The sequence below is a fragment of the Eumetopias jubatus genome, unplaced genomic scaffold, assembly GCF_037043125.1.
Source record: "Eumetopias jubatus isolate StellerSeaLion01/CBP00866 unplaced genomic scaffold, mEumJub1_p1.0 scaffold_14, whole genome shotgun sequence".
Taxonomy (NCBI): Eukaryota; Metazoa; Chordata; class Mammalia; order Carnivora; family Otariidae; genus Eumetopias; species Eumetopias jubatus.
Window position 1 is genome coordinate 93,715,581 of NW_028274820.1, and position 27,112 is coordinate 93,742,692.

Consider the following 27,112-nt stretch of genomic DNA (forward strand, 5'->3'; position numbering starts at 1 on the left):
AGAACTTAAACAACTTGAGGCACCTGGGTGACTCAGCTGGTTAAGTGTCTGGCTCTTGATCTCAGTTTACCTCTGGATCTCAGAGTTGTGAGTTCAATCCTGCCTTGGGTTCCACACTGGGCATGGAGTGTACTTAAAAAAAAAAAAAAAAAGAACTTCTACAACTCAACACCAAAAAACCCCAAATAATCTAATTAAAAAATGGGCAGAAGACATGAACAGACATTCTCCAAAGAAGACAGACATACAGATGGCCAACAGACACATGAAAAGATGCTCAACATCACTCATCATCAGGGAAATGCAAATCAAAACCGCAGTGAGATATCACCTCACACCTGTCAGAATGGCTAGACTCAAAAACACAAGAAACAACAAGTGTTGGCGAGGGTGTGGAGAAAAAGGAACCTTTGTGCACTGTTGGTGGGAAAGCAAACTGGTGCAGCCACTCTGGAAAACAGTAAGGAGGGTCCTCAAAAAGTTGAAAACAGAATTACCATGTGATGCAGTAATTCCACTACTGGGTGGAACCCAAAGAATATGAAAACACTAATGCAAAAAAATACATGCACCCCTATGTTTTTTGCAGCACTATTTACAATAGCCAAATATGGAAGCGACCCAGTGTCCGTCAATAGATGAATGGATAAAGAAGAATGGATACAACGGATTCCAGTGGATACCGTGGAATATTTTTCACCCATAGAAATGAATGAAATCTTGCCATTTGGGAAGCATGGATGGATCTAGAGAGCATAATGCCAAGTGAAATAAGTCAGTTAGACAAATACCAAATGATTTCACTCGTGGAATTTAAGAAACTATATAAAGAAAGAAAAAGACAAACCAAAAAACAGACTCTTAACTATAGAGGACAAACCGGTGGTTGGCAAAGGGGAGGTGGGTGGGAGGACGGGTAGATAGGTGATGGGGATTAAGATTACACTGATCACAATGGACACTGAGTAATGTGTATTATACACCTGAAGCTAATATAACTAATACAACACTGCATGTTAATTATACTGGAGTTAATTTTTCTTAAAGTCGTGAGATCAAGGAGACAAGGAGAAGAATTAATCTTAGCAAAAGAAGGGAATATCTCAGACGAGGAAGAATCAAGAAAGATGACCCAGTGGATATTTTTGAGTTAGAAAGGAGAGATTAGGTAGTTCATGTCTGATGGCCTTGATCTCTGTGCATTAATTTGTGAAACAACTTCCTATGTGCCGGACACTGTGCTAGGCTCTGGGTACACAACAGTGCACAAAACTGCTTTCCTGGATGGTGTTTTGTTTTAGCTCTTCTCTATAGCGTTTACTGTCATATGACATAATACTTAATGCGTTTGCTGTTTGAGGCTCTCTCCCCAGTTGAGGGTAGCCTATGTAGTGACGGGAGTAATTCGTTGCTGCTGTAACCCCAGTGCTTACTACAATTCCAGGCATATGGTAGGTGCTTGTGAGTATTTACGGAGTTAATTAAATGTTACCTACTATGTACCACACATTTAGCCCATTTTAACTCATTCAATCCTCATAATAATCCTGAAAGGTAGACGTTATTAATGCCATTTAGAGATGAGGAAATAGGCTCAGAAAGGTTATATAAATTCCTTCATGGAGCTTGTTTGTTTGTTTGTAGAAAGAGAGAGCAAGTGGGGAGGGCCAGAGGGAGAGGGAGAGAGAATCCCAAACAGACTCCATGCCCAGCAGAGCCCGACGTGGGGCTCGATCCTACAACCCTGAGATCATGACCTGAGCCAAAATCCCAAGAGTTAGATGCTTGGGGCGCCTGGGTGGCTCAGTTGGTTAAGCCTCTGCCTTCAGCTCAGGTCATGATCTCAGGGTCCTTGGATCAGGCTCCCTGCTTAGCAGGGAGTCTGCTTCTCCCTCTTCTTCTTCCTCTGCCCTTAACACTGCTTGTGGTGTGCTCTCTCTCTCTCTCATAAATAAATAAAACCGTTAAAAAAAAAAAAGAATTGGATGCTTAACTGACTGAGCCACCCAGGCTCCCCCTTCGTGGAGCTTTTGATACAGAATATCTGTCTAGAAAAATGTTTTATTAATTTTGGGGTACTTTAAGAGTTTTCTGCTGTTCTTGGGGCATCTGGGTGGTTCAGTCATTAGGCATCTGCCTTCGGCCCGGGTCATGATCCCAGGGTCCTGGGATCGAGTCCCGCATCGGGGTCCCTGCTCCGCTGGAGGCCTGCTTCTCCCTCTCCCACTCCCCCTGCCTATGTTCCTGCTCTCGCTATCTCTCTCTCTCTCTCTCTGTCAAATAAATAAATAAAATCTTTAAAAAAAAAAAAGAGTTTTCTGCAGTTCTTATGAAGAGAAAAGGAAATGTATACAATAGGCTTGTGCCTTTGTTCTGTTTCTTACATTTATTGTAATTTAGATAATAGCTTGCTTTCAATGGGGTCAAGGTGGTGTGTATACTGAGAGCTTCAAAAATATATTCAAGGAATAACTGAGTACCCAGTTATAAGTGGCAACTCCTTAATTAAACATTTCCACCAATAAATATATTCATACTTATTGCCATAATAACAGACTTTATCTTTAGGTTGTTTTCCGAGGAGGTGAAGGGGCTTTGCAGGTGTTGCCTCCCCTGGTTGATGTCATTCCTGAAGCTCGGTTAAACTTAGTGATTTACTACCTTCGTCAAGGTAAGAAAAATTTGTCTTGGTTTTGCTTAAATGAGATATTTTAGAACATTTAATCTCTAACTGAACTACTTGCTCTTAAAATCCGTAATATTTCCAAAAATATATTTGCAACAGGTTCATAGGAGAGAACAAGTTTATTGGTGCTTATTTGTTGTACCTTTTCTCTTTATCCTTTCTTCTTATGTTGCTTCCAACTTTCTCTCTCATTCTGTTTTTCCTTCTTCCTCTTCTTTTTCTGTCTTTTGTTCTCTACCCATTCTATTTCAGTTTTTCCACTGTTTTTACTTCCCCTTCCTTGTGGTTCTTTTTCTATGTATAAGGCACATCCACATTGTCTTGAGTTTCTTTTTTTTATCATATTTGCTCTAATTGTCTGCCTTTCTGTTTCTTTGTGCTTCCAGCTTCTCATGAGAAATATTATGATTCAAAGATAATGTGATACTTACTGCCCCTACTTAAGTAAGGTTAAAATTGTTAGACACATGCCTAAGCAGTCTTTGATCTAACAGTTTTGAGTACAGGATAGTAGCCACCATGTATTGGTGGTGGCACTCTGTCATGGACCCTGGACTAACAGTGTGGGCCTTTTTAGGTGCCCGGTAGAAACCAACCAGACAACATATTCCTCACTGAGGAAAATATAAGTGTTTATTAAAATAAGAACATAAACTTGCAAACAGTTCTATTTGATACGTAAGCACAAAGAAATAGGCGTTTGGATATGAATTAAATATCGTATATGTTTTAGAAATTGTTTATTATAAAATTTTTCAAACTAAGCGAAATAGTTTAAACACCCAAAATGCACACCCAAAATATTCATTCCAGATTCAACAGTCTTCAAAATAATGCCATTCTTTCATCCGTTCTCCCTGTCCCCTTTTGTTGCAGAAATGTCTTAAAGCAAATCCCAGACTTCCTGTCATTTCACTCCTACATACTTAATATATATTGTCTTTTTCAAAAATCGGTTGTTTTACTTATATAACTACAATGCCATTGCTATTTAATACTCAGTCCATATTCTCAGCTTGAACATTTTTTTAGGTGCTTCATGACTTACAGGTTTCCTAAGATATTTGGTTATCTTTAGGATAATTACTCCACATTGAACTTGATAGAGAGAGTTAGAGGACAGATAAAACAAATCATACTTCCCATGAAAGTTTGAACGCTGAAGGATCTTACCTTTTCGGGACTGTTTCAGAGGGTTTGCTGGAATACAGACTAGTATAGCTACTTATTTCTTGTATTTCAGATGATGTACAAGAAGCTTATAACTTAATTAAGGATCTGGAACCTACTACTCCTCAGGTAATTGAAAATGTGTTACCATTTTACTAACCAACTTCTGTTGAAAGTAGAATTTCAGAAAGGTAGCAGGAAGGCATATTAGAGAAGATTCCAGCTTGTAGAATCTCGGGAAAGGCCATATATATTGATTTAGGAATGTCCTGTGAGACTTTCAATATGAAAATGAACATTCTGGATTTTTTTTATTTTATTTTATTTATTTGACAGAGAGAGACACAGCAAGAGAGGGAACACAAGCGGGGGAATGGGAGAGGGAGAAGCAGGCTTCCCATAGAGCAGGGATGGATGCGGGGGAGCCCGATGCGGGGCTCGATCCCAGGACCCTGGGATCATGACCTGAGCCGAAGGCAGACGCTTAATGACTGAGCCACCCAGGCGCCCCAAACATTATGGATTTTTTAATGTTTTTAAACTCCCTTATATGTGGTCATTTCCTCCAAATGGTTGAGTTTTGAAAAAACTAAAATCTAGAATTCTGATGGAACTAACAAGATATAGAAACTTATCTCATTAGTATAATTGTAACTTGTCTTTCTCCCCTACTAGATTGTTATTAGCTCTTTGCAGTCAGAGCCTGTGTCTGTTTGTATTTCCAATACTATGTTCACTAAGCGTGTAACAGACATTGCACTTACTGAATGAAAGACTGAAATGTTTCTAGACCCCATGAAATCTAAACAGATACATTTCTCCAGGGTATTAAAAGTTTCAGCATCTTTTATACTGCTCTTTTTATGAACCCTCTTAAATAAAAATAGTACCTACATAAAAAATTTATAAAGCTGCTAAGGAAGGTATCTATCAAAGAATAGACCCAAGTCTGACAGCGATAAAGGTGAGGCTCCAGGGTTCCAAAAGAGATAATACCTTACAAATGGAGATCAGAAGATACTTTTTTTTTTTTAGGAAAAGGATTTTTAGCAAATAAAAGTTATTATATGATTAGAAAGGGAAGATAATATATATGATGTAGTCACAAAGAATGGCAGTGGCAAGTGGCTAATAAAGTGATAAAAATTGTTACATAAATGTTTTATTGTTAATTTTTTCCATTGAGTTGAAATAAAACTTCTCAAGGTTTCCACTGAGTTTTTTCTGCTTAAGATTGTAAATTTACAAATATGGTGAATTCTATTATGTGGACACTTTCCTGAAAACCAAATTAAAGTCTCCCAATTCTTTCATTCAAGCCAGGGATGGAACAGAGAAAAGTGACTCTGGGTAACTTTTGATAACTTATATGTATGTGTATATATATATATATATATATATATATATATATATATATATATATATAGCATTAAGTCGAAATTAATTTTCATAGCTATGCATTCTTTGGAAATTAATTAGTGTTATTCCATGTTGCCAGGAGTATATCCTCAAAGGAGTAGTCAATGCGGCCCTTGGCCAGGAAATGGGTTCGGTGAGTATGAAATCACTGGTAATCTATAGTTGCAGTTATAGTGCATGGAAAAGATCAAAATGAATGTTAAAGTCCAACCAGCAGTAAGCTCACAAATAGGCTTATGTACGGTTCCTTTCCTGTCTCCATATCTCCCAACCCAGATTCCATTATAAAAAGAATTCTGTGATTTTAAAGACAAAAAAAAAAAAAAGCTTTAACTCTAAGAATTGCTGTTTCCTCTTTTAAAAGCCCAATTTTTTAAGCAGTGTTTATATCTAATAATAACTGCAAATCATTGCACAGCTTCATTCTTATTTTCAGTGAGTTTGGTTAACCTTGCACACCCCTGAGCTATAATTTTGGCATCTGTAAAATGGGGATAGTTGTTTCTTTGGCAAAGACTTTTATAAACACCAAAACATTGTTTAAAATTAAGTTCTTATTCATCTGAATATGCCACATTAAGTTCTTTTGGGAACAAAGTAGATATAAATAAATATTTTTATCTCTAGCTCACTCTACAGTGCCTCATATAGCAGATAGGGAGTAAATAGTTATTGAATAAGTGAATGAGTATATTGAATTAATACTCCTTGTTATAACTGTGGCTCCTACCACAAGGTCTAATATATGATAAAAGAGCAGTATCTGTTGAATGTGTGAATGAATGACTAAATGAATGAGTTCATTTAATGAAGTTACTTTTAGGATAGAGTTTGGGGATTGGATTTTTTTTCTCCTTTTCTTATCCGACCCAGGGTAGGTTTTAATTTAGTTTCAGGTTATGATTCTCTAGTACTTATGCTAATAAAAATTAGTTTGTTTGGGAGAGGATGTAAAACAAGGGTGTATGTTAAATCCTGGCACATATTTTAAAACCATAAAGTGTAATACAAATAAAATATTTTCAGCTTCTGTCAGCTATCTCAGCTCTGCTTTGTTTTTCAGAGGGACCATATGAAAATTGCCCAGCAGTTCTTCCAGCTGGTGGGAGGGTCAGCGAGTGAGTGTGGTATGTCTGAAATCAGTACTCATTCACATGATTCATAATTGGAGTTGGTCATATATTGACTGGTGAAGTTTGAGTCTCTGTCCAGGGTTACATGTGTCAGACTTGAAAGAAAAGTATCAAAGTATCAAGTAGGCAGTCCTATGGGAGAGACACAGGAGAGAATATTGGGTTAGGTCTTCTCAACATCTCAGCTGAAGTGGGATGAGAGATTATATAAATACAAGAGAATGAATGTAATCTTTAGTTCATGAGAGTTTTTAAAATTTGATTCTGTTTTTGATCTGAAAAATTAACTTTTATTGATTTTTCTTTTTTTTTAATTTTATTTTATTATGTTAGTCACCATACATGACATCATTAGTTTTTGATATAGTGTTCCATGATTCATTGTTTTCATATAACACCCAGTGCTCCATGCAGTGCGTGCCCTCCTTAATACCCATCACCAGGCTAACCCATGCCCCCACCCCCTCCCCTCTAGAACCCTCAGTTTGTTTCTCAGAGTCCATAGTCTCTCATGGTTCATCTCCCCCTCTGATTCCCCCCCTTCATTTTTCCCTTCCTTCCCCTAATGTCCTCCATGCTGGTCCTTATTTGTGGAACAAATAAGTGAAACCATATGATAATTGACTTTCTCTGCTTGACTTATTTCACTTAGCATTATCTCCTCCAGTTCCATCCATGTTGATGTAAAAGTTAGGTATTCATCCTTTCTGATGGCTGAGTAATATTCCATTGTATATATGGACCACATCTTCTTTATCCATTCATCTGTTGAAGGGCATTTCGACTCTTCCCACGGTTTGGCTATTGTGGACATTGCAGCTATGAACATTGGGGTGCATATGGCCCTTCTTTTCACTACATCTGTGTCTCTGGGGTAAATACCCAGGAGTACAATTGCTGGGTCATAGGGTAGCTCTATTTTTAGTTTTTTGAGGCACCTCCACACTGTTTTCCAAAGTGGCTGTACCAACTTGCATTCCCACCAACAGTGTAAGAGGGTTCCCCTTTCTCCACAACCTCTCCAACATTTGTTGTTTCTTTCCCTGTCAATTTTTGCCATTCTAACTGGTGTAAGGTGGTATCTCAATGTGGTTTTGATTTGAATTTCCCTGGTGGCTAATGATGATGAACATTTTTTCATGTGTCTGTTAGCCATTTGTATGTCTTCTTCAGAGAAGTGTCTGTTCATGTCTTCTGCCCATTTTTTGACTTGATTATTTGTTTTCTGGGTGTTAAGTTTGAGAAGTTCTTTATAAATCTTGGATACCAGCCCGTTATCTGTAGTGTCATTTGCAAATATCTTCTCCCATTCTGTGGGTTGCCTCTTTGTTTTGTTGACTGTTTCCTTTGCTGTGCAAAAGCTTTTTATCTTGATGAAGTCCCAAAAGTTCATTTTTGCTTTTGTTTCACTAGCCTTTGGAGATGTATTTTGAAAGAAGTCGCTGTGGCCAATGTCAAAGAGGTCACTGCCTATGTTCTTCTCTAGGATTTTGATGAATTCCTGTCTCACATTGAGGTCTTTCATCCATTTTGAGTTTATCTTTGTGTATGGTGTTAGAGAATGGTCAAGTTTCATTCTTCTGCATGTGGCTGTCCAATTTTCCCAGCACCATTTATTGAAGAGACTGTCTTTTTTCCATTGCATTTTTTTTCCTGCTTTGTCGAAGATTATTTGACCATAGAGTTGAGGGTCCATACCTGGGCTCTCTATTCTGTTCCATTGGTCTATATGTCTGTTTTTGTGCTAGTACCATGCTGTCTTGGTGATCACGGCTTTGTAATATAGCTTGAAATCGGGCAACGTGATGCCCCCAGCTTTGTTTTTCTTTTTCAACATTTCCTTGGCGATTCGGGGTCTTTTCTGATTCCATACAAATTTTAGGATTGTTTGTTCCAGCACTTTGAAAAATGTCATTGGAATTTTGATTGGGATGGCGTTGAAGGTATAGATTGCTCCGGGTAGCATAGACATTTTAGCAATGTTTATTCTTCCGATCCATGAGCATGGAATGTTTTTCCATCTTTTTGTGTTTTATTGATTTTTCAAGAGCTCTTTATATATTTGACTTTCATCATGTAGATATTTTTTCGGTGGGTCATTTGCTTTTTAATTTTCCCTATGGTATTTTTTTCACATGTAAAAATATTTAAACCTTATCGAAGCTTATCTTTTTATAATGATATCTTACATGGATATCTAGCTTAGAAAGTGCTTTCGTGCCCCCACAGTATAATATTCACTTGTATTTCCCACCAGTACTTTTGTTGCTTCATTTTTATTATTAAAGTATTGACTTCATCAGTCAAGATTGAGTGTAAGATTTCAGAAAGGGCTATTAAAAGGGCTGATAGTTAGCCAGTATGAACAGATATGGCTATTTGTACCAGTTGTCTAAGGCCAGCATCTATTTTGACGAACAGTATTTGGGGTGAACTAGTTGTTAAATATTTTTATCATCCCTGAATATTCATTTTCTTTCAGATGTTTCACTGAAACCATTTATTGAATAATATTTCCTTTCTTCATTTGATTCATTCATACAACAAAAATTTATTGAAGTGTTGGGGATATAGTAGTAAACAAAACAAACAAGTCCTCCATCCTTGTAGAGCATATAGTCTAGTGGGACAGACAATAAACCCAATAAAGAAAGAGATTATAGTATATCTGACTGTAGTAAGTGCTATGGGGGAAAAATTGAACAGAGCAAGAATGAATAGGAGATCCAGTGGCAAGGGTGGGGGTTAAACTAATTCTCTACTATCTCAAACAGGAATCTGAAAACAGACAGAAAGTTGGTCAGGATCAGGACCAGATGGTTCCATGGCAAATGATTTCTCCATTTGAGATTGGAAGTGCTGGGTTGTCTTAGATGAGTGATGATGGAGACTAAGCCATGTTAGTTGAATGTGCACGTGTCAGAGTAGGTGAGAGACTCAAAGCCCTGGAAAAACATCTGAGGAATACTGTAGCCTGCAGGGTGTGTGTGCATTCTGGAGTCTGTGAGTTAGCCCCAAGAGAGATTATTGGTCACTCTCAAGTACTGTGACCTCCATTATGCTGAGGTTTTGTCCACTGAATAGAATCTATAATTTCAGAATCTGGAAAGATGTCTTGGAATGCATTCCTATCTCTAAATTATAAAGTAACTTAAATTTCAGCTAAAGAGAACTTTCAGTTTCATGAACATACCTGGTTTCTTTTCCCATTCCATTTCAGATACAATACCTGGGAGGCAGTGTATGGCTTCCTGTTTCTTTCTGCTTAAGCAATTTGATGATGTCTTGATATACCTCAACTCATTTAAGGTCAGTATAGAATTTTCTAGATGAGTTTGTCTACAAAATACTATATATAATGTGTCAGAAGTAAGTACTTTTAGAGGGACACCTGGGTGACTCAGTTGGTTAAGTGCCTGCCTTTGGCTCAGGTCATGATCCCAGGGTCCTGGAATCTTGTCCCACATTGGGATCCTCACTCCGCAGGGAGCCTGCTTCTCCCTCTGCCTGCTGCTCCCCCTGCTTTTTGCTCTCTCTCTCTCTCTCCCTCTGATAAATAAATAAAATCTTTAAAAAAAAAGATGCTTTTAGAGATGGCCCTTTTACTATAGTGACATTGATGGTGTCAGCTAATTCCTTAAGACTATTTTTGAGTTTGTCTAGTATAATTGTTATGTTATTATTGGTGTGTTAATACTCAATGTGACCTATTCCTGGGATGTGTTTCAGAGTTACTTCTACAATGATGACATCTTTAACTTTAATTATGCCCAAGCCAAAGCTGCAACAGGCAATACCAGTGAGGGTGAAGAGGTGGGTATATGCTTTTGATGCATTCAAATGATTCTGTTCAAAAACATCGTTATCTTTAACTTTTTGAGGAATCTCCATACTGTTTTCCAGAGTGAAAAAAATAGATGAACATAGGGGAAAGAAAAAAAAGAGAGGCAAACCATAAACAGACTCTTAACTATAAAGAACAAACTGGGGGTTGCTGGAGGGCAGGGTTGAGGGATGGGCTAAACGGGTGATGGGAATTATGGAGTGCACTTGTGCTGAGCACTGGGTGTTGTCTGTTAAGTGTTGAATCACTAAATTCTACACCTGAAAGTAATATTACACTGTACGTTAGCTAACTGGAATTTAAATAAAAACTTGAAAAAAAATAATAAAAATAAAAACATTGTTATCTTTTTCTCACTGAAATAAAAAGTTCAGGGCAAAGGATTATAAAAATTTCCTTTGTTCTTAGGTTATATTAAAAAGTACAATGTAAATAGACATATAGATTTTATAACCATATTACTGTTTTCCTTTTTCTGCTATATTTTATAAAAGCATAACATGTTGAGAAAAGTATCCAAATTAAAGTATAGAGCTTGATGAATTTTTGAAGTGAATGTACGCAAATAAACAGTCCTCAGATCATGAAACAGTATTGTCTTAACCCCATACAAACCTCCTCATCTCCTTGTTTGAGTCAGTCCCTTTCTCCCAAGGCTAACCACTATTTTGACTTCTAATTCCATAGACTAATTTGCCTGAATCATTCAAAGCAATTCAGCTGAATTATTCAATTCAGTTGGTTATCATTTAGCAAATTGTTCCACTTGTTATTATTCAAATTCTAATTATTGTCTACCTTCCATTATGTCTTCTTTGTGAGTTATTTTAAAACGTGTATCATAATTTTCAAGTATGTGTATTATCTTGCCCAGGCTATTTCATTTTGATTTCTAACTTAATCGTATTGTGGTCAGCCAGTGTGCTCTGTATTACACCAGTCCTGGGGCACCTGGGTGGCTCAGTCATTAAGCGTCTGCCTTCGGCTCAGGTCATGATCCCAGGGTCCTGGGATCGAGCCCCGTATCGGGCTCCTTGCTCCACGGGAAGCCTGCTTCTCCCTCTCCCACTCCCCCTGCTTGTGTTCCCTCTCTCGCTGTGTCTCTCTCTGTCAAATAAATAAATAAAATCTTTAGAAAAAAAAAATACACCAGTCCTTCAAAATTTGTTGAGGCTTGCTTTACTGCCCAGTAACATGGTCACGTGTCCTTGAACAAAATAGGTGTTACGCAGTTGTTAATTATTCTGTTCAAATCTTCTATATCCTTACCAAATTTCTTCAGTCAGCTTGTGATATCAATAACTGAGAGAAGTGTGTCAACATCACCATTGTTTTGTCCTTTTCTTAGTAACCTGTAGAGAATTTGACCATCTGTAAGGCTACACTAAGTATCAAATAAGGCAAGCTGATATGGTATTTTTACCGCAAAAATATCTTCATGTTTATTCCCTTTCTTTCCTCTTCTTACAGGTTTTCCTTTTAATCCAAAGTGAGAAGATGAAAAATGATTACATTTACCTCAGTTGGTTAGCTCGGTGCTGTGAGTCTTCTTTTAAATGTTACAGAGGAATCCTCTTTTTCTTCTCTGTTGCATAATCTCCTGGATGGAAATTACAGTGAACATTTCTAATTTTGTTTCATAGAATGAGTAAATAATAATTAAGCAGGCCTGAAAAGTGATAAAATGTCAAAAACATAATATTTTTGTATATTATATAGCCTACAACCTCTCTCTGTCTCTCCCCCTTCATTATCTTTTCTTGCTTCTTTTTTTCCCCTGGATTTAAAATGTTCACAGAGTTTTTAAAGTCATGGGAAAATTTCAGCAATCAGATATTCTAAGTGAGGCTGAAACTATGTAAGTAGGATTGAATGAATGATACATGACTTTTAAGCAGATGAGAAAAGTGGGAACTACTGGAAATCAACCCAATCTAAAAACACACAATTATGTGAATCCTAACTTAAGTATTTTACATATGGTAGAGTTCTGATGGAGAACCAGCTTAATGCTAACTTTGTAAGCTTTCTACGTAAGAGCTGTTTACCATTTCTTTGTCTGTTTGGAACATAGAACCAAATCCAAAGAATAACAAGATGCAGAATTATATTTCCTATACATTTAAGAGGCAAAAATCTTTGCTTCTTTTTGTAGATATCATGAACAAGAAACCAAGACTAGCCTGGGAACTTTATCTCAAGATGGAAACCTCTGGCGAGTCCTTTAGCCTCTTACAGCTCATTGCTAATGACTGCTACAAGGTGAGTCTGAGTGAGATCTAAAGGGAAACTGAAGATCAGTCTCACGTGCTACACTGATTAATTATTAGGGAGAGGTGTCCTAGAGATTAAATGGCCATTGGTAAGAGGATTCACATAGAACTATCAGAAATGTCATCCCTGGGGCTCCTGGCTGGCTCAGTTGGAAGAGTATGGGACTCTCGATCTCAGGGTTGTGAGTTCAAGCCCCACGTTGGATGTAGAGATTACTTAAAAATAAAATCTTTAGGGCACCTGGGTGGCTCAGTCGTTAAGCGTCTGCCTTCCGCTCAGGTCATGATCCCAGGGTCCTGGGATCGAGCCCCACATCGGGCTCCCCGGTCCGCGGGAAGCCTGCTTCTCCCCCTCCCACTCTCCCTGCTGGTGTTCCCTCTCTCGCTGTGTCTCTCTCTGTCAAATAAACAAAATCTTTAAATAAATAAATAAATAAATAAATAAATAAATAAAAGCTTTAGAGGCACCTGGGTGGTTCAGTGGTTAGGTGGCTGACTCATGATCTCAGCTCAGGTCATCATCTCATCATCTCGTGAGTTCACGCCCCATGTTGGGCTCCATGCTAGGTGTGGCACCTACTTTAATAAATAAATGAATAAATAAAATCTTTAAAAAACAAAAAGAGAAAAAAAACAGAAAAAAAAAAACAAAAAGAAGGGCGCCTGGGTGGCTCAGTTGGTTAAGCGACTGCCTTTGGCTCAGGGAATGATCCTGGAGTCCTGGGATCAAGTCCCACATTGGGCTCCCTGCTCAGTGGAGAGTCTACTTCTCCCTCAGACCCTCTTCCCTCTTGTGCTCTCTCTCATTCTCTCCCTCTTAAATAAATAAATAAAATCTTAAAAAAAAAAAAAGAAAAAGAAATGTCATCCCTTTTATGAACAAACTGAACTCAGAGATAGACAGCATTTCAGGGTTTTACATGTATATTAAGTATGTATGCATATAAGTGAAATATGAAACAATGTATATGAAACAATGATTTAAAGAGATTGTTTTAGATTTCTAAAGGTTGTGTGTGAGTCTTTAGATACCATCCAAGTAGAGATGTTCATCTGGTAGTTGGAAACTTGGTTCTGAAACTCAAGAAAGATGTCTTCTGACATGTAGAGACATAGATTTGGAGAAATCGTCACCATTTCAATAGTAATTAAAGCCCTGGAAAACAAGATTACCTAGGTAAGGAAGGAAAGTGAGAAGAGTAGAGAGTTGTAAACCAAATCTTGGGGAATACTTAGGTGCAAATTGTAGACAGGAGAGACAAAGGAACCAGAAAAAAAAGAATAAAAAAGCAATCAGATTTAGTAAAGGACTGGCTCTCTGTGTGTGTATGCAGGAGCAGGTCTGTGTGTGTGTGTGGAGGCGGGGAGTTGGAAAGGCAGGGAGAAGGAGAGAGGACTTTGGGGCCCTATCCTATAGATTAAAAGCTTTTTTACAAATTAGCCTCAAATTCTGGAAATTCCTTTTTTTGGAATATTTCTTCCTGTCCAAAAGACATGCAAATGTTAGGTAAAAAGAGTCTAGTGTTAAATTAATTAATAATAGCTCATTTCAAAGTGAATAATTACTAAAATAAAGTCAATCACCATCAATGGAAAAGGTTTTAAAACATAGGAAACTTAAAAATGTTTAAGATGACTTAGTAGATGGCAATGACATTAAGTGAGTTAGAGGAGGCAGAGGGAAAGAAAACATTCAGAGAGGAATTTTGTTTAGTTGTAAATGTATTAAATCTGAAGTGTGTTTGGAGCTCCAGGTAGAGAGATATTACATGTGGGAAATTATCAGGGTGAGCCTGGAGCTCAGGTGTTCATGTGAGAAGTCAGGATTAGAAATGCAGTTTTAGAAGTTAACAGTAGGGGCATCTGGATTGCTCAGTCAGTTAAGCATCCAACTCTTGATTCTGGCTCAGATTGTGATCCCAGGGTTGTGGGATTGGCTCTGCACGCTGGGCATGGAGCCTCCTTAGGATTCTCTCTCTCCTCTCCTCCCTCTCCCTCTGCCCCTCCCCCTTCCCCACCCATGTGCATGCCCTCCCTCTCTCTCAAAAGAAAGAGAGAGAGAGAGAAGTTAACAGTAGTTAATGGTGGTGGAGGTAGTGGTCGTAACAGTAATAGTAGTAGCAGCAGCAAAGTATGGGAGAGAATGAGGTTAACCAGTGAATGGGATGAGAACCACGTGGACACCAGTGTTTAAGGGATAGAAATAGAATCAGTGAAAGAGACAGAGGATGAAGATGGACATAAAGAAAGAAAAGAACCAGGAGGCGGAAAAGTGCTTTTCATTCCTGTTTTTCTTGTTTCTATTTTATCAAAAGCCAAGGGAGAGAATGTCAAGTCTGCAACCTGACGGAACTGTATGAGACCTGAGAAAACAATAGTGGGTAGACAAGAGAATGAGATTAGAAAGCAGATTCAGTGAGTGTAGACTACAGTAAAAAAAACTGATGCTAACGATAAGGGAAGAAATGTGTTGCTAACTTAAAAGGGAAAACAGGGTTAGGGATTTGGGGTGGGGGAGTATTTTTGCAGGTGGAGGGAGAGGTTTTTTTCTTTTAGAGTAGGGAGTAAAAGTATATCCTTAGGTAGTGGAGCTGTTGAACAGAGAGATATTAAAGATTCAAGAGAGTAGGAACATTTTTTTATTATGTTATGTTAGTCGCCATACATCACTAGTTTTTGATGTAGTGATCCACGCTTCATTGTTTTAGAAGATTTAAGGAACATTTTCGATGGAGGAAGACCCTAAAAGAGATGAGAGGAAGATGGCGTAAAGATCAAAGGAAGATAATGACCTTGACAAACAATTTAGCATAAACTACTGTCTCAGTGGCTCCATGGCCACCCATTAGTTTGGTGAGTCACTGGAAGGGTTCACATGACTCAAAGTTACACTCATGGCTGAGACTTATTACAATATAGAAAAAGCAGGAAAAAGTTATGTATAGGAGAAGACTGGAGAGGTCAAGCCCAGACTTTTTTGCCCTCCCTCTGTGCTAATTGCACACTCATGTCTTTCTCCAGCTGCAAACTACAGAGACATGTGCTATATATCCAGGAAAAACAGAAAAAGCAGGTAGGAAAAAAATGGCAGAATTAAGTCCTAACATGACAATAATTGCATTAAATGTAAATGGTCTAAATATGCCAATTAAAAGACAGACATTGACAGGGTGGATAAGAAACCATGACCCAACTATGTGCTTTTTACAAGAAACTCACTTCAAATATAATGACAAAGGTAGGTTGAAAGTAAAAGGACGAAAAACATACATACTGTGAAATAGGCAGTTTCTTTAACAAACAAAGATATGCTTACCATATGACCCAGCAATCACCCTCCTGGGCATATCCCAGAGAAATGAAACCTGTGTCTACACAAATACCTATTCTCAATGTCAACAGCGGCTTTATTTGTAATAGCCAAAAACTGGAAATAATCCAAGTGTCCTTCAGTAGTGATTGGTTAAACAAACTGGTTTGGCTTGGACTACTACTCATGGATAAACAGGAATGGTGATGACAAACCTGACTCCATTTCTTGACGTTTGACTACTGACAGCTTTTAAGCCTCACCCTTCCCTCTTCCCCTGTGACCCCTTGACAAAATGATAAGAAATGCTAGGTAGAAAAAAAAAAAAAGAAATGCTAGGTAGTCCCTTCTCTGACGCCATCAGGTGATTCAAACCACACAAGCCCCTGCTCCTGCTCGGGAAACTCATCCCAGCCCCACCCCCAGCCACAAAAAAAACCCAGCCAGTCTCCTTGCCTTGCTCTCTCAGGCCATTTGGAAACTGCTTGAGAGGCCTGACCTACTACCCCCACAGAACTCAATTATACAAGTAAGAAATCTTTCCATGCTCTCTTGGTGTGTGTGTGTGTGTGTGTGTGTGTGGCATCATCACTCTTGATATCCAAACCAACTTTGGGTGGAGGTCCCTCCTACTTTTTTAGAGTTATATAATAGGAGCAAACTATTGGTACACACAATAACTCGGATTTTTTAATCTTTTTTTTAAAAGACTATTTGTCAGAGAGAGAGAGCGAGCACAAGCAGGGGGAGCGACAGGCAGAGAGAGAAGCAGGCTTCCCACTGAGCAGGGAGCCCGATGCGGGACTTGATCCCAGGACCCTGGGATCATGACCTGAGCTGAAGGCAGACGCTTAACTGACTGAGCCACCCAGGTGCCCCATAACTTGGATTTTTTTAATTGAAGTATAGTTACACACAATATCACATGAGTTTCAGGTGTACAACATAGTGGTTTGACAGCTGTGTGTGTTACGCTGTGCTCACAAGTGTGGCGACTGTCACCATACGCTATTATGAACCATTGACTGTGTTTCCTATGCTGTACCAAAATAACTTGGATTAGCAAGCAATAACCAGGACAGTATCCTGAGTGAAAAAACTCAATCTCAAATGGTCCTGTACTGCTTGATTTCATATACATATATGTGCTATTTGTGAAATGACAAAACTGTAGAGATGTAGAACAAATTGGTGAGGGGCGCCTGGGGGGCTCAGTCGGTTAAGCGACTGCCTTTGGCTCAGGTCATGATCCTGGGGTCCTGGGATCAAGCGCCACGTCCAGCTCCCCGCTCAGCAGAGAGCGTGCTTCTCCCTCTGCCTCTGCCTGCCCACTCTGCCTACTTGTGCTTGCTCTCTATCTCTCTGTCAAATAAATAAAATCTTAAAAGAAAAAAAAAGCTAACTGGTGATTGCTGGGGGCTAGGGCTGGTGAGCAGGGAGGGGAGCACACATGACTATAAACAGGTAGCACAGCCTTGTGGTGATGGAATAGTTCTGTATGTTGATAGCAGTGCTAGTTACGTGAGTCTACACATTTGATAAAATGACAGAACTACACGCACGCATTGTAACAATGTCAACTTCCTGGTTTCGATACTGTGATACTGCACTATGGTAAGCTGTAACTGGGGGAATTGGGTGAAAGGTACATGGGACCTCTTTGTACTGTCTTCACAACTTCCTGTAAATCTAGAATTATTTCAAAATAAAATGTTCTAAAAAATGAACCAACTAGAGTTATATCCAGCAATATAGATGCATCTTAACATATGCAAGACACAAAAGAATATTTATGGTATTCGTATAGATAAAATTTTGAGAAGCAAAATTTAATTATATTGTCTAAAGGTATACATAGGTAATAAAACTGTAAAAAAAAGCCAAAGATTTTTGACAAAAACTGATGACCATAAAAGTTGGAATAGTAGTTGCTTCTGGAGAGAAGGAGAAGGTTGTGGTTTGGAAGCGACACAGAGAGCTTCTATTTTGCTGTCAATGTCTTGTTTCTGGACCTGAGTGGTGATTACACTTGCACTCATGTTATAGGCATTAAACTGTACATTTGTGTTTCATATACCATTCACATTGTTATTTCACCAAAAGTAATCTGAATAGAACGTAGGAAGAAGGATTAACCTTGAAAAGGAATAAGAACACTTATTCCTGTGAAATGGGCAGAAATGAGGGAAGGATGAATGAAAGTACAAATATAATTTGAATTGAAGGGAGGAAAGTTGTGTTTTCCCTGAAAGATAGAAAAACGATAAGCTAAGAATGCAATAGAGATCTTAAGGAAACTGGCAAAGGTTTAGAACAACAGTTTACAGAAATTGAGAGGTAACTAAACCACCCTGAACAAGGGGGATTGCCCAGCAATTTGAAGCCTTCATCAAATGGCAACCCTACATTTATAATGGCCAGTCAAGAAAACTCATCTAAGAATTTAATGGTATTAGGCATGCTCTATGAGGCCAAGGAAATGTGTAGTATATTTGGGAAAGAGGTCTATCAAAATGAAGTAAACATTTAGAAGATTTGGTGTTTAGAGTAGCAGTATCCATCTAGGCATTTTGAGAATTTAGGAACAGGGTCAAGAAAAGTAATGTTCTCTGGGGTTGAACATGATCAAATTAGCATAAAATGAATGATAGTAGTCATTTACGGAATGTATCGAGAAAACCTGGAAGATACCCTGCTCAAATCACAATCATCAGTTTATCATCAAGATTATACTATAATTAGAAGAAATGATAAATGTGTTGATTAAATCATAACTTGACTATATGTAGGAAAAATATTATATTGTTGAAAACTGAATGAAGGTAAGTTGATATAAATCGAACCGTGTACTCAAATTGTGATTTTCCTTTTTGTTTTAATAAGAAATTGAAGTTTTATCCAGTTTGCTAGCTGAAAATGTTATCACTAACCATACACTTTTTTATACAGTTCTGTTTCATGGTATCTTTACATTTAGTTTCATTCTGTGCAATCTTTTGAGTACAAGTATTATCACAATATCTTCTTTTAATCAGATGGGCCAGTTCTACTATTCAGCCAAAGCTTTTGATGTCTTAGAGAGACTGGATCCCAACCCTGAATATTGGGAAGGCAAGAGGGGTGCCTGTGTGGGCATTTTCCAGATGATCTTAGCTGGAAGAGAACCCAAGTAAGTAATCGGACAAGAGATACTACCTCTATCCTTTTGCTGGTTTGTGAGGAAAAAGAATTGTTTTCTTAGATGCCATCTTCTGAAAACCCAAAACTATAATGATGTTTTATAATGATGAATAGAAGATTAAGATGTTTCATATTTCTATCTGACTTTTTTCCTCCAGAAATTTTTTATGTTGTAAAATCGGGTCATTCTAAATCATATGTACTAGGGACACTGAGCATACTGTAGCTTTCAAATGTAAGAGCAAGATCTATATTTTGCTCCAAATGAATTGTGATTTTCATAAAAAAAGTCTTTTTCAATCTCTTCTACTAATTCCTTTGCCTATTGGCTTTTTCATGTCTTTTAGTTTAGGCTTCAAAGAATTAGGAATGGAATGGGTATGGTTGATAATTCTTTTTTTTTTCTTTTGCCTTCCCATATTCCAGGAAATACCGAGACAGTAGAGTACATAAAATTAAATGCATACAGCTCCACTTGTAACAAATATGAAAATACTTAAAACTAAATATGTTTTTTTCTTTTTTTCTTTTTTTTTTTTAGAGATTTTATTTTTATTTATTTGACAGAGAGAGATAGAGAGAGCAGGAACACAAGCAGGGGGAGTGGGAGAGGGAGAAGCAGGCTTCCCGCCAAGCAGAGAGCCCGATGCGGGGCTTGTTCCCAGGACCCTGGGATCATGACCTGAGCCAAAGGCAGACGCTTAATGACTGAGCCACCCAGGCACCCCTAAATATGGTTTTCTAAAAATAATTTTGTGGAATGTATTTGTTACTGGTAAATGGATAGGAGATGTGATTATTTTTTATAAGTAAATAATCTATCAAAAATTACTTCATTCCTTGTATTTACTTCCAATCCTAAATACAAGTTTAAAGAATTTGTTTAGGTGAAAGAAGATGCTTGTGGGGCACCTGGGTGGCTCAGTCGGTTAAGCTGCTGCCTTTGGCTCAGGTCATGATCCCAGGGTCCTGGGATCGAGCCCCACATCGGGCTCTCTGCTCAGCGGAGAGCCTGCCTCTCCCTCTCCCTCTCCCTGCCTCTCTGCCTACTTGTACTCTCTATCTCTCTGTCAAATAAATAAATAAAATCTTAAAAAAAAAAAGAAGATGCTTGAGGGAAAAAAGAAATAGAAAATACAAATGAACTCTTAGGGAAGAGGATCAGTAGGCAGTCACCTATACATTTGGTAAGGTAATAGGGAAGTTTTAGTATGCATTACTTAAAACATGAGTTACAATTTTAATTAAATTTATATTACTTAAAACATAAATATTGGGGGGGGGGCTCCTGGGTGGTTCAGTTAGTTAAGGATACGATTCTTTTTTTATTTTAAAATTTTATTTATTTGAGAGACAGAGAGTGAGCGAGCGAGAGAGTACAAGCTGGGGTAGGGGCAGAGGGAGAGAAAGAAGCAGACTCCCTGCTGAGCAGGGAGCCCCATGCTGGCTCAATCTCAGGACCCTGGGATCATGACCTGAGCCGAAAGCAGATGCTTAACCTACTGAGCCACCCAGGAGCCCCACGCATCCGATTCTTAATCTCAGCTCAGGTCTTGGTCTCAGGGTCATGAGTTTAAGCCTCACACTGGGCACCACACTGGGCATGGAGCCTACTTAAACAAACAAACAAAACCCATAAATACTGGGCATTTGTCAAATCTTGGCCCTTAACTTTCCTGTCTTCCATATGTATTAATATATTAATTTTCTTGAAGAAAACATCCATTCCTCTGGCTTTGTAAAATTTTATAAATATGGCAGTGACACCCAGTTTATGGTGATTACCACCGTAAAGGAACACTCGGACTCAGAGAAGCAACTTGTTAGTATGGAGCTAGAATTTGAACCCAACTCTTTGAAGCCAGCTCCTTGATATACCCTCCTTCTACTCAGTCGTACAGAACAGACAAAGAAATAGAAATACTTAAGTCATATTAGGACAGAAAAAATAATAACATGTATATAGATAGTATAAGTAAATAAGGAAAACTTGGGTTAGTGAGGAGTTCATAGAATTTCCATTTTATGGAATATTACTCAGCCATCAGAAAGATTGAATACCTACCATTTACATCGACATGGATGGAACTGGAGGGTATTATGCTTAGCGAAATAAGTCAATCAGAGAAAGAAGATTATCATATGGTTTCACTCATATGTGGAATATAAGAAACAGTGCAGAGGATCGTAGGGGAAGGGAGGGAAAACTGAATGGGAAGTCAACAGAGAGGGACAAAAACCGTGAGAGACACTTAACTCTAGGAAACAAACAGGGTTGCTGGAGGGGAGGTGGGTGGGAGGATGGGATAACTGGGTGATGGGCATTAAGGTGGACACGTGATGTGATGAGCACTGAGTGTTATATGCAACTGATGAATTATTGAACACTATATCTGAAACTAATGATGTACTATATGTTGGCTAATTGAATTTAAATTGAAAAAAGAATTTCCATTTTACTATGCCACCATAAAAATAGAAGGCTTGGGAGTTCATAACTGGTTTATGAATACATAGTGACACAGTCTATTACCGAAGCTGTCCTACTGGAAGTATGTGAAGAACAAGTATGAGTTTATGTTCCCTCTTAATTTACATGCTGTATTGAAACACTTTGTCCTTTCAAATCTTTTCCTCAGAGAGACCCTTCGAGAAGTGCTCCATTTACTGAGAAGCACAGGTAACACCCAAGTGGAGTACATCATCCGGATCATGAAGAAATGGGCCAAAGAAAACAGAGTGCCTGTCTAAAATAGCTCCAGAGTCCTCGGGAACCAGTCAGCACTTTGATGTGAAATTGGAAATCATTTTCCTCAAGTTTAATGTAAGATGCAGGGCTCTGTTCTTGGACATTTCCTTCCTTGCCCTTCGAGCCTCAAGATCAGTGACTGACTTGCTTAGAACGAGCCTCCTGGCTGAACTAAGTGCCATAGTCCACACTGTGGCCCCTGTATGATCCGACTAGCAATAAGACTTTGGACTTGTCTGGTGCCTTTCTTCCAAAAATACTCAGAGAACTCTTATGTAATTTACTGACTTTAAGGAGAATGGCATCATTTTTTTTAATATTGGCATTCCATGGCATTTTCCCCTCGCTGCAATAACAAATGCCCTTAATGCTCAAGAGTCACTATCATTCTGTCGTCTTTATCTTAGTCATCTGTACATTATCCCATTTTACTGCGGAATTCCAGAAAGAATTTTGTAATGCGTTTCTGAATCTTGGGAGAACAGAGGTTATAAGTAGCGAGATGATTCTAAGAGTGGCAGTAAGATCCTTTATCAAACTCATTAATAGATAATGGACTTTGGGGATTACTCTTGCAGTAATTCTGATGATAAATAACGTGTTACAGTAGAGTAACAGGAGCACTGGAGTTTTTTAAAAGGTGAGTACTATGAAAAAAATCTGTGTGGTACATTTAAAGGCATTCAAGAGATAGTATACAAATTGCCTTAGTCACTTCTCCATTATATTTTAGGGAACAAAACAGGTTAGGGATATTTTTTTTCATATACCATGCTGAATAAACATCAATTTTGAAAGTAGGGCTACAAAGATTATGTATATGCAGTATGGCTATTTATTAATATAGTGATAATAAAGCATGAACTGTGCAGAGCCCTTTGATGAACCTCCTAATGGCTGGACTCTGTCCTAAGTCATATACCAGCCCCATGTTTCTGAGTTCTTGCAACATAAACCTATTATACAACTGAGCAGTTTTAGACTCATGACTCATTTTTCAGAAAATAGACATAAATGTTTTTCTCAACCAGATTACCTTTGTTTCTTTGTTTGTTTGTTTCTGTTAGTTTAAGGTCCCGAGCATTACAGGTGTACAAAGTGTAGAGCCATCCCTATCCGGCATGAGAACTGAAAGAAAGTCCTAATTCCTTGAGCACTACATACAGCTTGGAGAATTCACGCCCCCGGCACGCGCTGTGGCCGAGGAAGCTGTACAGAATGGAGCCGGGAACATGGCAGGGGAGCAGCCAAGGAGAGATCAGTGACTTCAGGGAGGCTTTGCTTTCTGGACAGTTGCAAGAGGTCCTTTCAGTTCCTGTCTTTTATCTTAGACCCAGATCTAATCAGTTCAGAGCACAACTGGCCCAAATAACTGAATTTTAGAAAACAAAATTGCATCATTTTTTTCATATGCCAAAGCTTCTACTTTCTACTTTCCTACTTTTTCAGTAGTTGGTTCTCAGCATCTAAGGTATTCAGTGGATCAGAGCTGGGCAGAACCTGCTATAATTTTAGAATTATCTTGTGACTCTTACTTAAAATATTAGGAAACATAGTAGTGGAAAAAGACAGATGGAACACCTCTGTGGCTTTTGGCAAAGAAATTTGTCTTCCAGTTAATTGCTATTATTTTCAAATTTCCTATACTTGATAAGCTTTTCCATTGATGGTGATTTACTTTTAAATGAGCTTTTGTTGAATTTAACACTCTCGCGTCTCCCTGCCATTTTCCTGTCTTTTGGGAAAAGCAGATACTCCAAACGTAGCAATTCCTGGAATTTTAAACTAATTTTTAAAAAGTTTTTAATCTATAGAAGTGAGCCAAAAAAGCATAAGGACTAGTTTAAGAGGGGTACCATCCAATTCTGTTAGTAAGGGTAGCTACTTCTGAACTGTGTCGGCAGGGTCTCAAGATTGCAGAGTCGTGCTGCAGGGCAGTTTCTCTTACGTGTGATGATACAGGAGAGAAGGGGGATGCAGGCTGAGGAATGTAGTGTCATGTACACAGTTCAGAACATCCCTGTACCATGTACAGTTGGTAGCAAAGATTACTTGCAAATGGAAAACATTTTTAATTATTTTTGTATTTCAAAAGAATTATTATATTGTACTGTAATATACCCAAATTAAAGTTTATTGTTTGGTCTTATTACGGTGTCCTGTTGAGTGCAGTGAATGCCGGTCCTGGGTATGTCATGGGCCTTCTCCCCTTTCTTGACCCCAGAGTGGAGGGAAAAAAATAGTTTGGGGCTCCACAGGTACTCTTTATAAGAGAGGAAAGTAGATACTTTTTTTCGAAGCTTGTCCACTAGGGCTGTGGTTCCTGCTTGGTCATAATAAGTTTGGCTCTTTGCTGAGTCATAGCTCATTTCAAAAGTGTTATAGCTAGCGCATAGTATGATACCTTGCACAAGAAAGCTCACTGATACTTGTTCACTGAATAATTAAGCATATCGTAGCTGGTAGAGCAAAGGACTTGTGAGACCTGACCTCATATAATTCTGTCTCCCATCTAATTATTGTTTTATTATGTGCCAAGCAAATCCTAGGAGCTAGGGATGCAGACAGATAACGCAAATCCTGACCCTTAAGGAGTATATACAACTGAACACAGTAGTGTGTGATTGTTGTCAGCAATACGAACAAAGTATTGAGAGAAAATAAGGCAATGGGTTGGGGCGCCTGGGTGGATCAGTCAGTTAAGGATCCAACTCTTGATTTCTGCTCAGGTCATGATCTTGGGGTTGTGGGATCGAGCCCCACATCAGGCTCCATGCTCAGTGCGGAGTCTGTCCCTCTTCCTCTGCTGTTCACGCTTGCTTTCTCTCTCTAAAATAAATAAATGAATCTTTAAAAAAAAAATAAAAGAAGGCAATGGGAATGTTTGTATCCCTTGTAAATCGACACCTCCTGCCTCCTTAGGGAGCAGCAATCAGAATGGATCCTGAAACTCCGCAACTAGCAAGATGCCCCAGCTTCCAGCATGTGTGCGGCATATGCGACATACATCCAAGCACATGGAAGCCGAAGGACTGCTTTCCTCCTTTAAGGCTTCGTACACTTAAATAGTGGAGAGCAAGTGGGCATTACCAGATCATAATACTTATATCTACTTTCTAATGGCAAAAATGAATTTATGATTTACTACTTCCTCTACCTAGGATTCTCTTAATTTGACTTTAGATAAATGGTCGTCTCTGCTTCTTCATCCTATAAAATACTTCTGAGGTTTGTAGGTATGTGATGATAGTGTTCAAACAGTATTCTGCCTATTTAGAGATGCTGTCAGAGAAGCAACCCTAGAGACCTGGTGTGATGTGCCTGAAACCTTAGCTCCGGGCTATAGGACTAAGTGAAGAACCTAAGTCTCCACACATTCACTAGATGAATACAACCAGCTGATAGGTGTGTATTGAGTGTGTAGTATACAGTCTAATTTATAATTTTTGTTGCAACGAAACCCTTCCTTGAAATAAAATCTAGATGCCATATACAACTAGAGAGGGACCACCTTGGTGGTTAGGGCAAAGGGGAGGAAAGAAGCAGATGCAGCAGGGCCCCCACTCAGGCTGCCCCTCTCAGGGCGACACACTTTACAGACCATATATGAAGTGAATACACTGCTGTGTGAACCTAAACTGTGCCTAGACTATGGATACATCTTATCTAATTTTATTCATCATAGTTTTTGTATATCCATTCATGTATTCATGTGTTTATTTGGTCACTTACTTATATCCCACTGTGTTCCAGAAAAGATTTGCGTTACCAAAATACATGTTACAAAATATAAATAGAAGGCATTTAAGAATAAAAGAAGCCAAGAGTAAAGTTCATACACAAAAGTACATACCAGAATTACTAAAGATGGGCCAGAAGTTCACCTTTAGGCTTCCTACCAACTAAAGCAAAGGGTGAAATATAACCAGATAAAAAATTCACAGTCCACCTATATGTGAATGAACTCCCTAATGGCAAGAAAAAACTGGAGTCTCAGTGATCTCTGATTGTTCATGGGGTTCTAATTAGGTTTTCTGCACTATAATGAGACATAACTACATGCTTCACAAAAATCTCAAGGGAGTCTGATTGCTTCCCTAAACATGTACAGGTCATTCCTACTATGTACAATTAAATAATTACACTTGCCCTTCTATTTTTAATTTCCTCTAGAAACATATAATAATACTCTCCTTTGCCAGTTTTTTGACTGAGGAGTAGTTATTAATATGGTGGAGCTGAGACATGTTATTCAAGTTTTTAAAATTACAAGTGGGGGCACCTGGCTGGCTCAGTTGGTAGAACATGCAACTCTTGATGTCAGGGTCGTGAGGTCAAGCCCCACGTTGGGTGCAGAGCCTACTCAAAATTAAAAAAAAAAAAGAACTTAAATTACAAGTGTATGTTGGGATGAAAACGTGGGTAACAGTGACCTAAAGAATAAATTGCAAGGTACTGTAGAAACAGTGAAATGATGGGATAGTGTAGTTTATACATATACTGAGGAGAGTCAATAAGAAATTTAGGGAAATTTGTTTTCTCTCTTGTCATGTAAGTAGCTACATAATATTCTCAATTTTGCCTCTTGGCCTACAAAACCTAAAATATTTACCATCCGGGCCTTTACAGAAAAGGTTTGTTGAGCCCTGCTCTAGAATATTGCCTTATCAGCCTCAAGTGAAACTTTCTGCAGTGGGACATTTAAAAAGACAAATTGTTGGGACATGACTGAGCTTCCACACTGTATGAGTCCACTGACATATCTAAAGCTGTCAAGTTCACAGAAGCAAAAAGTAGAACGGTGCTCACCAGGGACTGAAGAAGGGAAAAGCAGTGGTTTAAGTGGTATAGTTTGAGTCCTCCAAAATGCACAAGTTCTAGAGATCTGTTTCACAACAATGTGAAGATACTTCACGCTACTAAAAAAAATGATTAAGATGCTAAGTTTTATGGGGTTTTTTGATCACAATAAAAAAGTAAAGGTATATAAAAAGCTATGCCATACAAATACTAGTCAGAAGAAAGCTGGAGCGGCTGTCTGAAGAAGCAGACAAAGAAGACTTCAGAGCAAAGAGCCCAGGAAACCACCTGAATCGTTCACCTTGTTTTTCAAATATTGATGTTGCTCCTAAGATCCACGGTTCTTTGAAGAACTGTTCTTGCCAAAGGCTAATTTATTTTCTTTGGATACTTTTATCAGCTGCTGCAAGCCAACAGAATTTAATTAACCATTAGTAAACCAAGGCTTTCCTTGCTTGTTTAACAAAGGAGCTACTCAGAAAAGTACTTTGGTCGAAGCCTCGTTCTCATTTATTCTTGTGAAGCAATTCTGCTGTGATGAAATATCG

The 27,112-nt window shown here is 38.4% G+C and overlaps 1 protein-coding gene across 1 annotated transcript in view; it reads left to right on the forward strand.

The window, feature by feature from the left end:
• Positions 1-22,553, forward strand: part of IFT56 (intraflagellar transport 56) — a 46,863-nt gene extending 24,310 nt beyond the window's left edge. The window contains exons 9-18 of the mRNA XM_028106356.2: positions 2,569-2,671; positions 3,930-3,985; positions 5,355-5,408; positions 6,339-6,402; positions 9,629-9,717; positions 10,138-10,221; positions 11,723-11,792; positions 12,408-12,514; positions 18,871-19,004; positions 21,655-22,553. Coding sequence (XP_027962157.1) covers positions 2,569-2,671; positions 3,930-3,985; positions 5,355-5,408; positions 6,339-6,402; positions 9,629-9,717; positions 10,138-10,221; positions 11,723-11,792; positions 12,408-12,514; positions 18,871-19,004; positions 21,655-21,766 — 873 coding nt within the window. The 3' untranslated portion in view covers positions 21,767-22,553. The remainder of the gene's footprint in view (positions 1-2,568; positions 2,672-3,929; positions 3,986-5,354; positions 5,409-6,338; positions 6,403-9,628; positions 9,718-10,137; positions 10,222-11,722; positions 11,793-12,407; positions 12,515-18,870; positions 19,005-21,654) is intronic.
• The last annotated feature ends 4,559 nt before the right edge of the window (positions 22,554-27,112 follow it).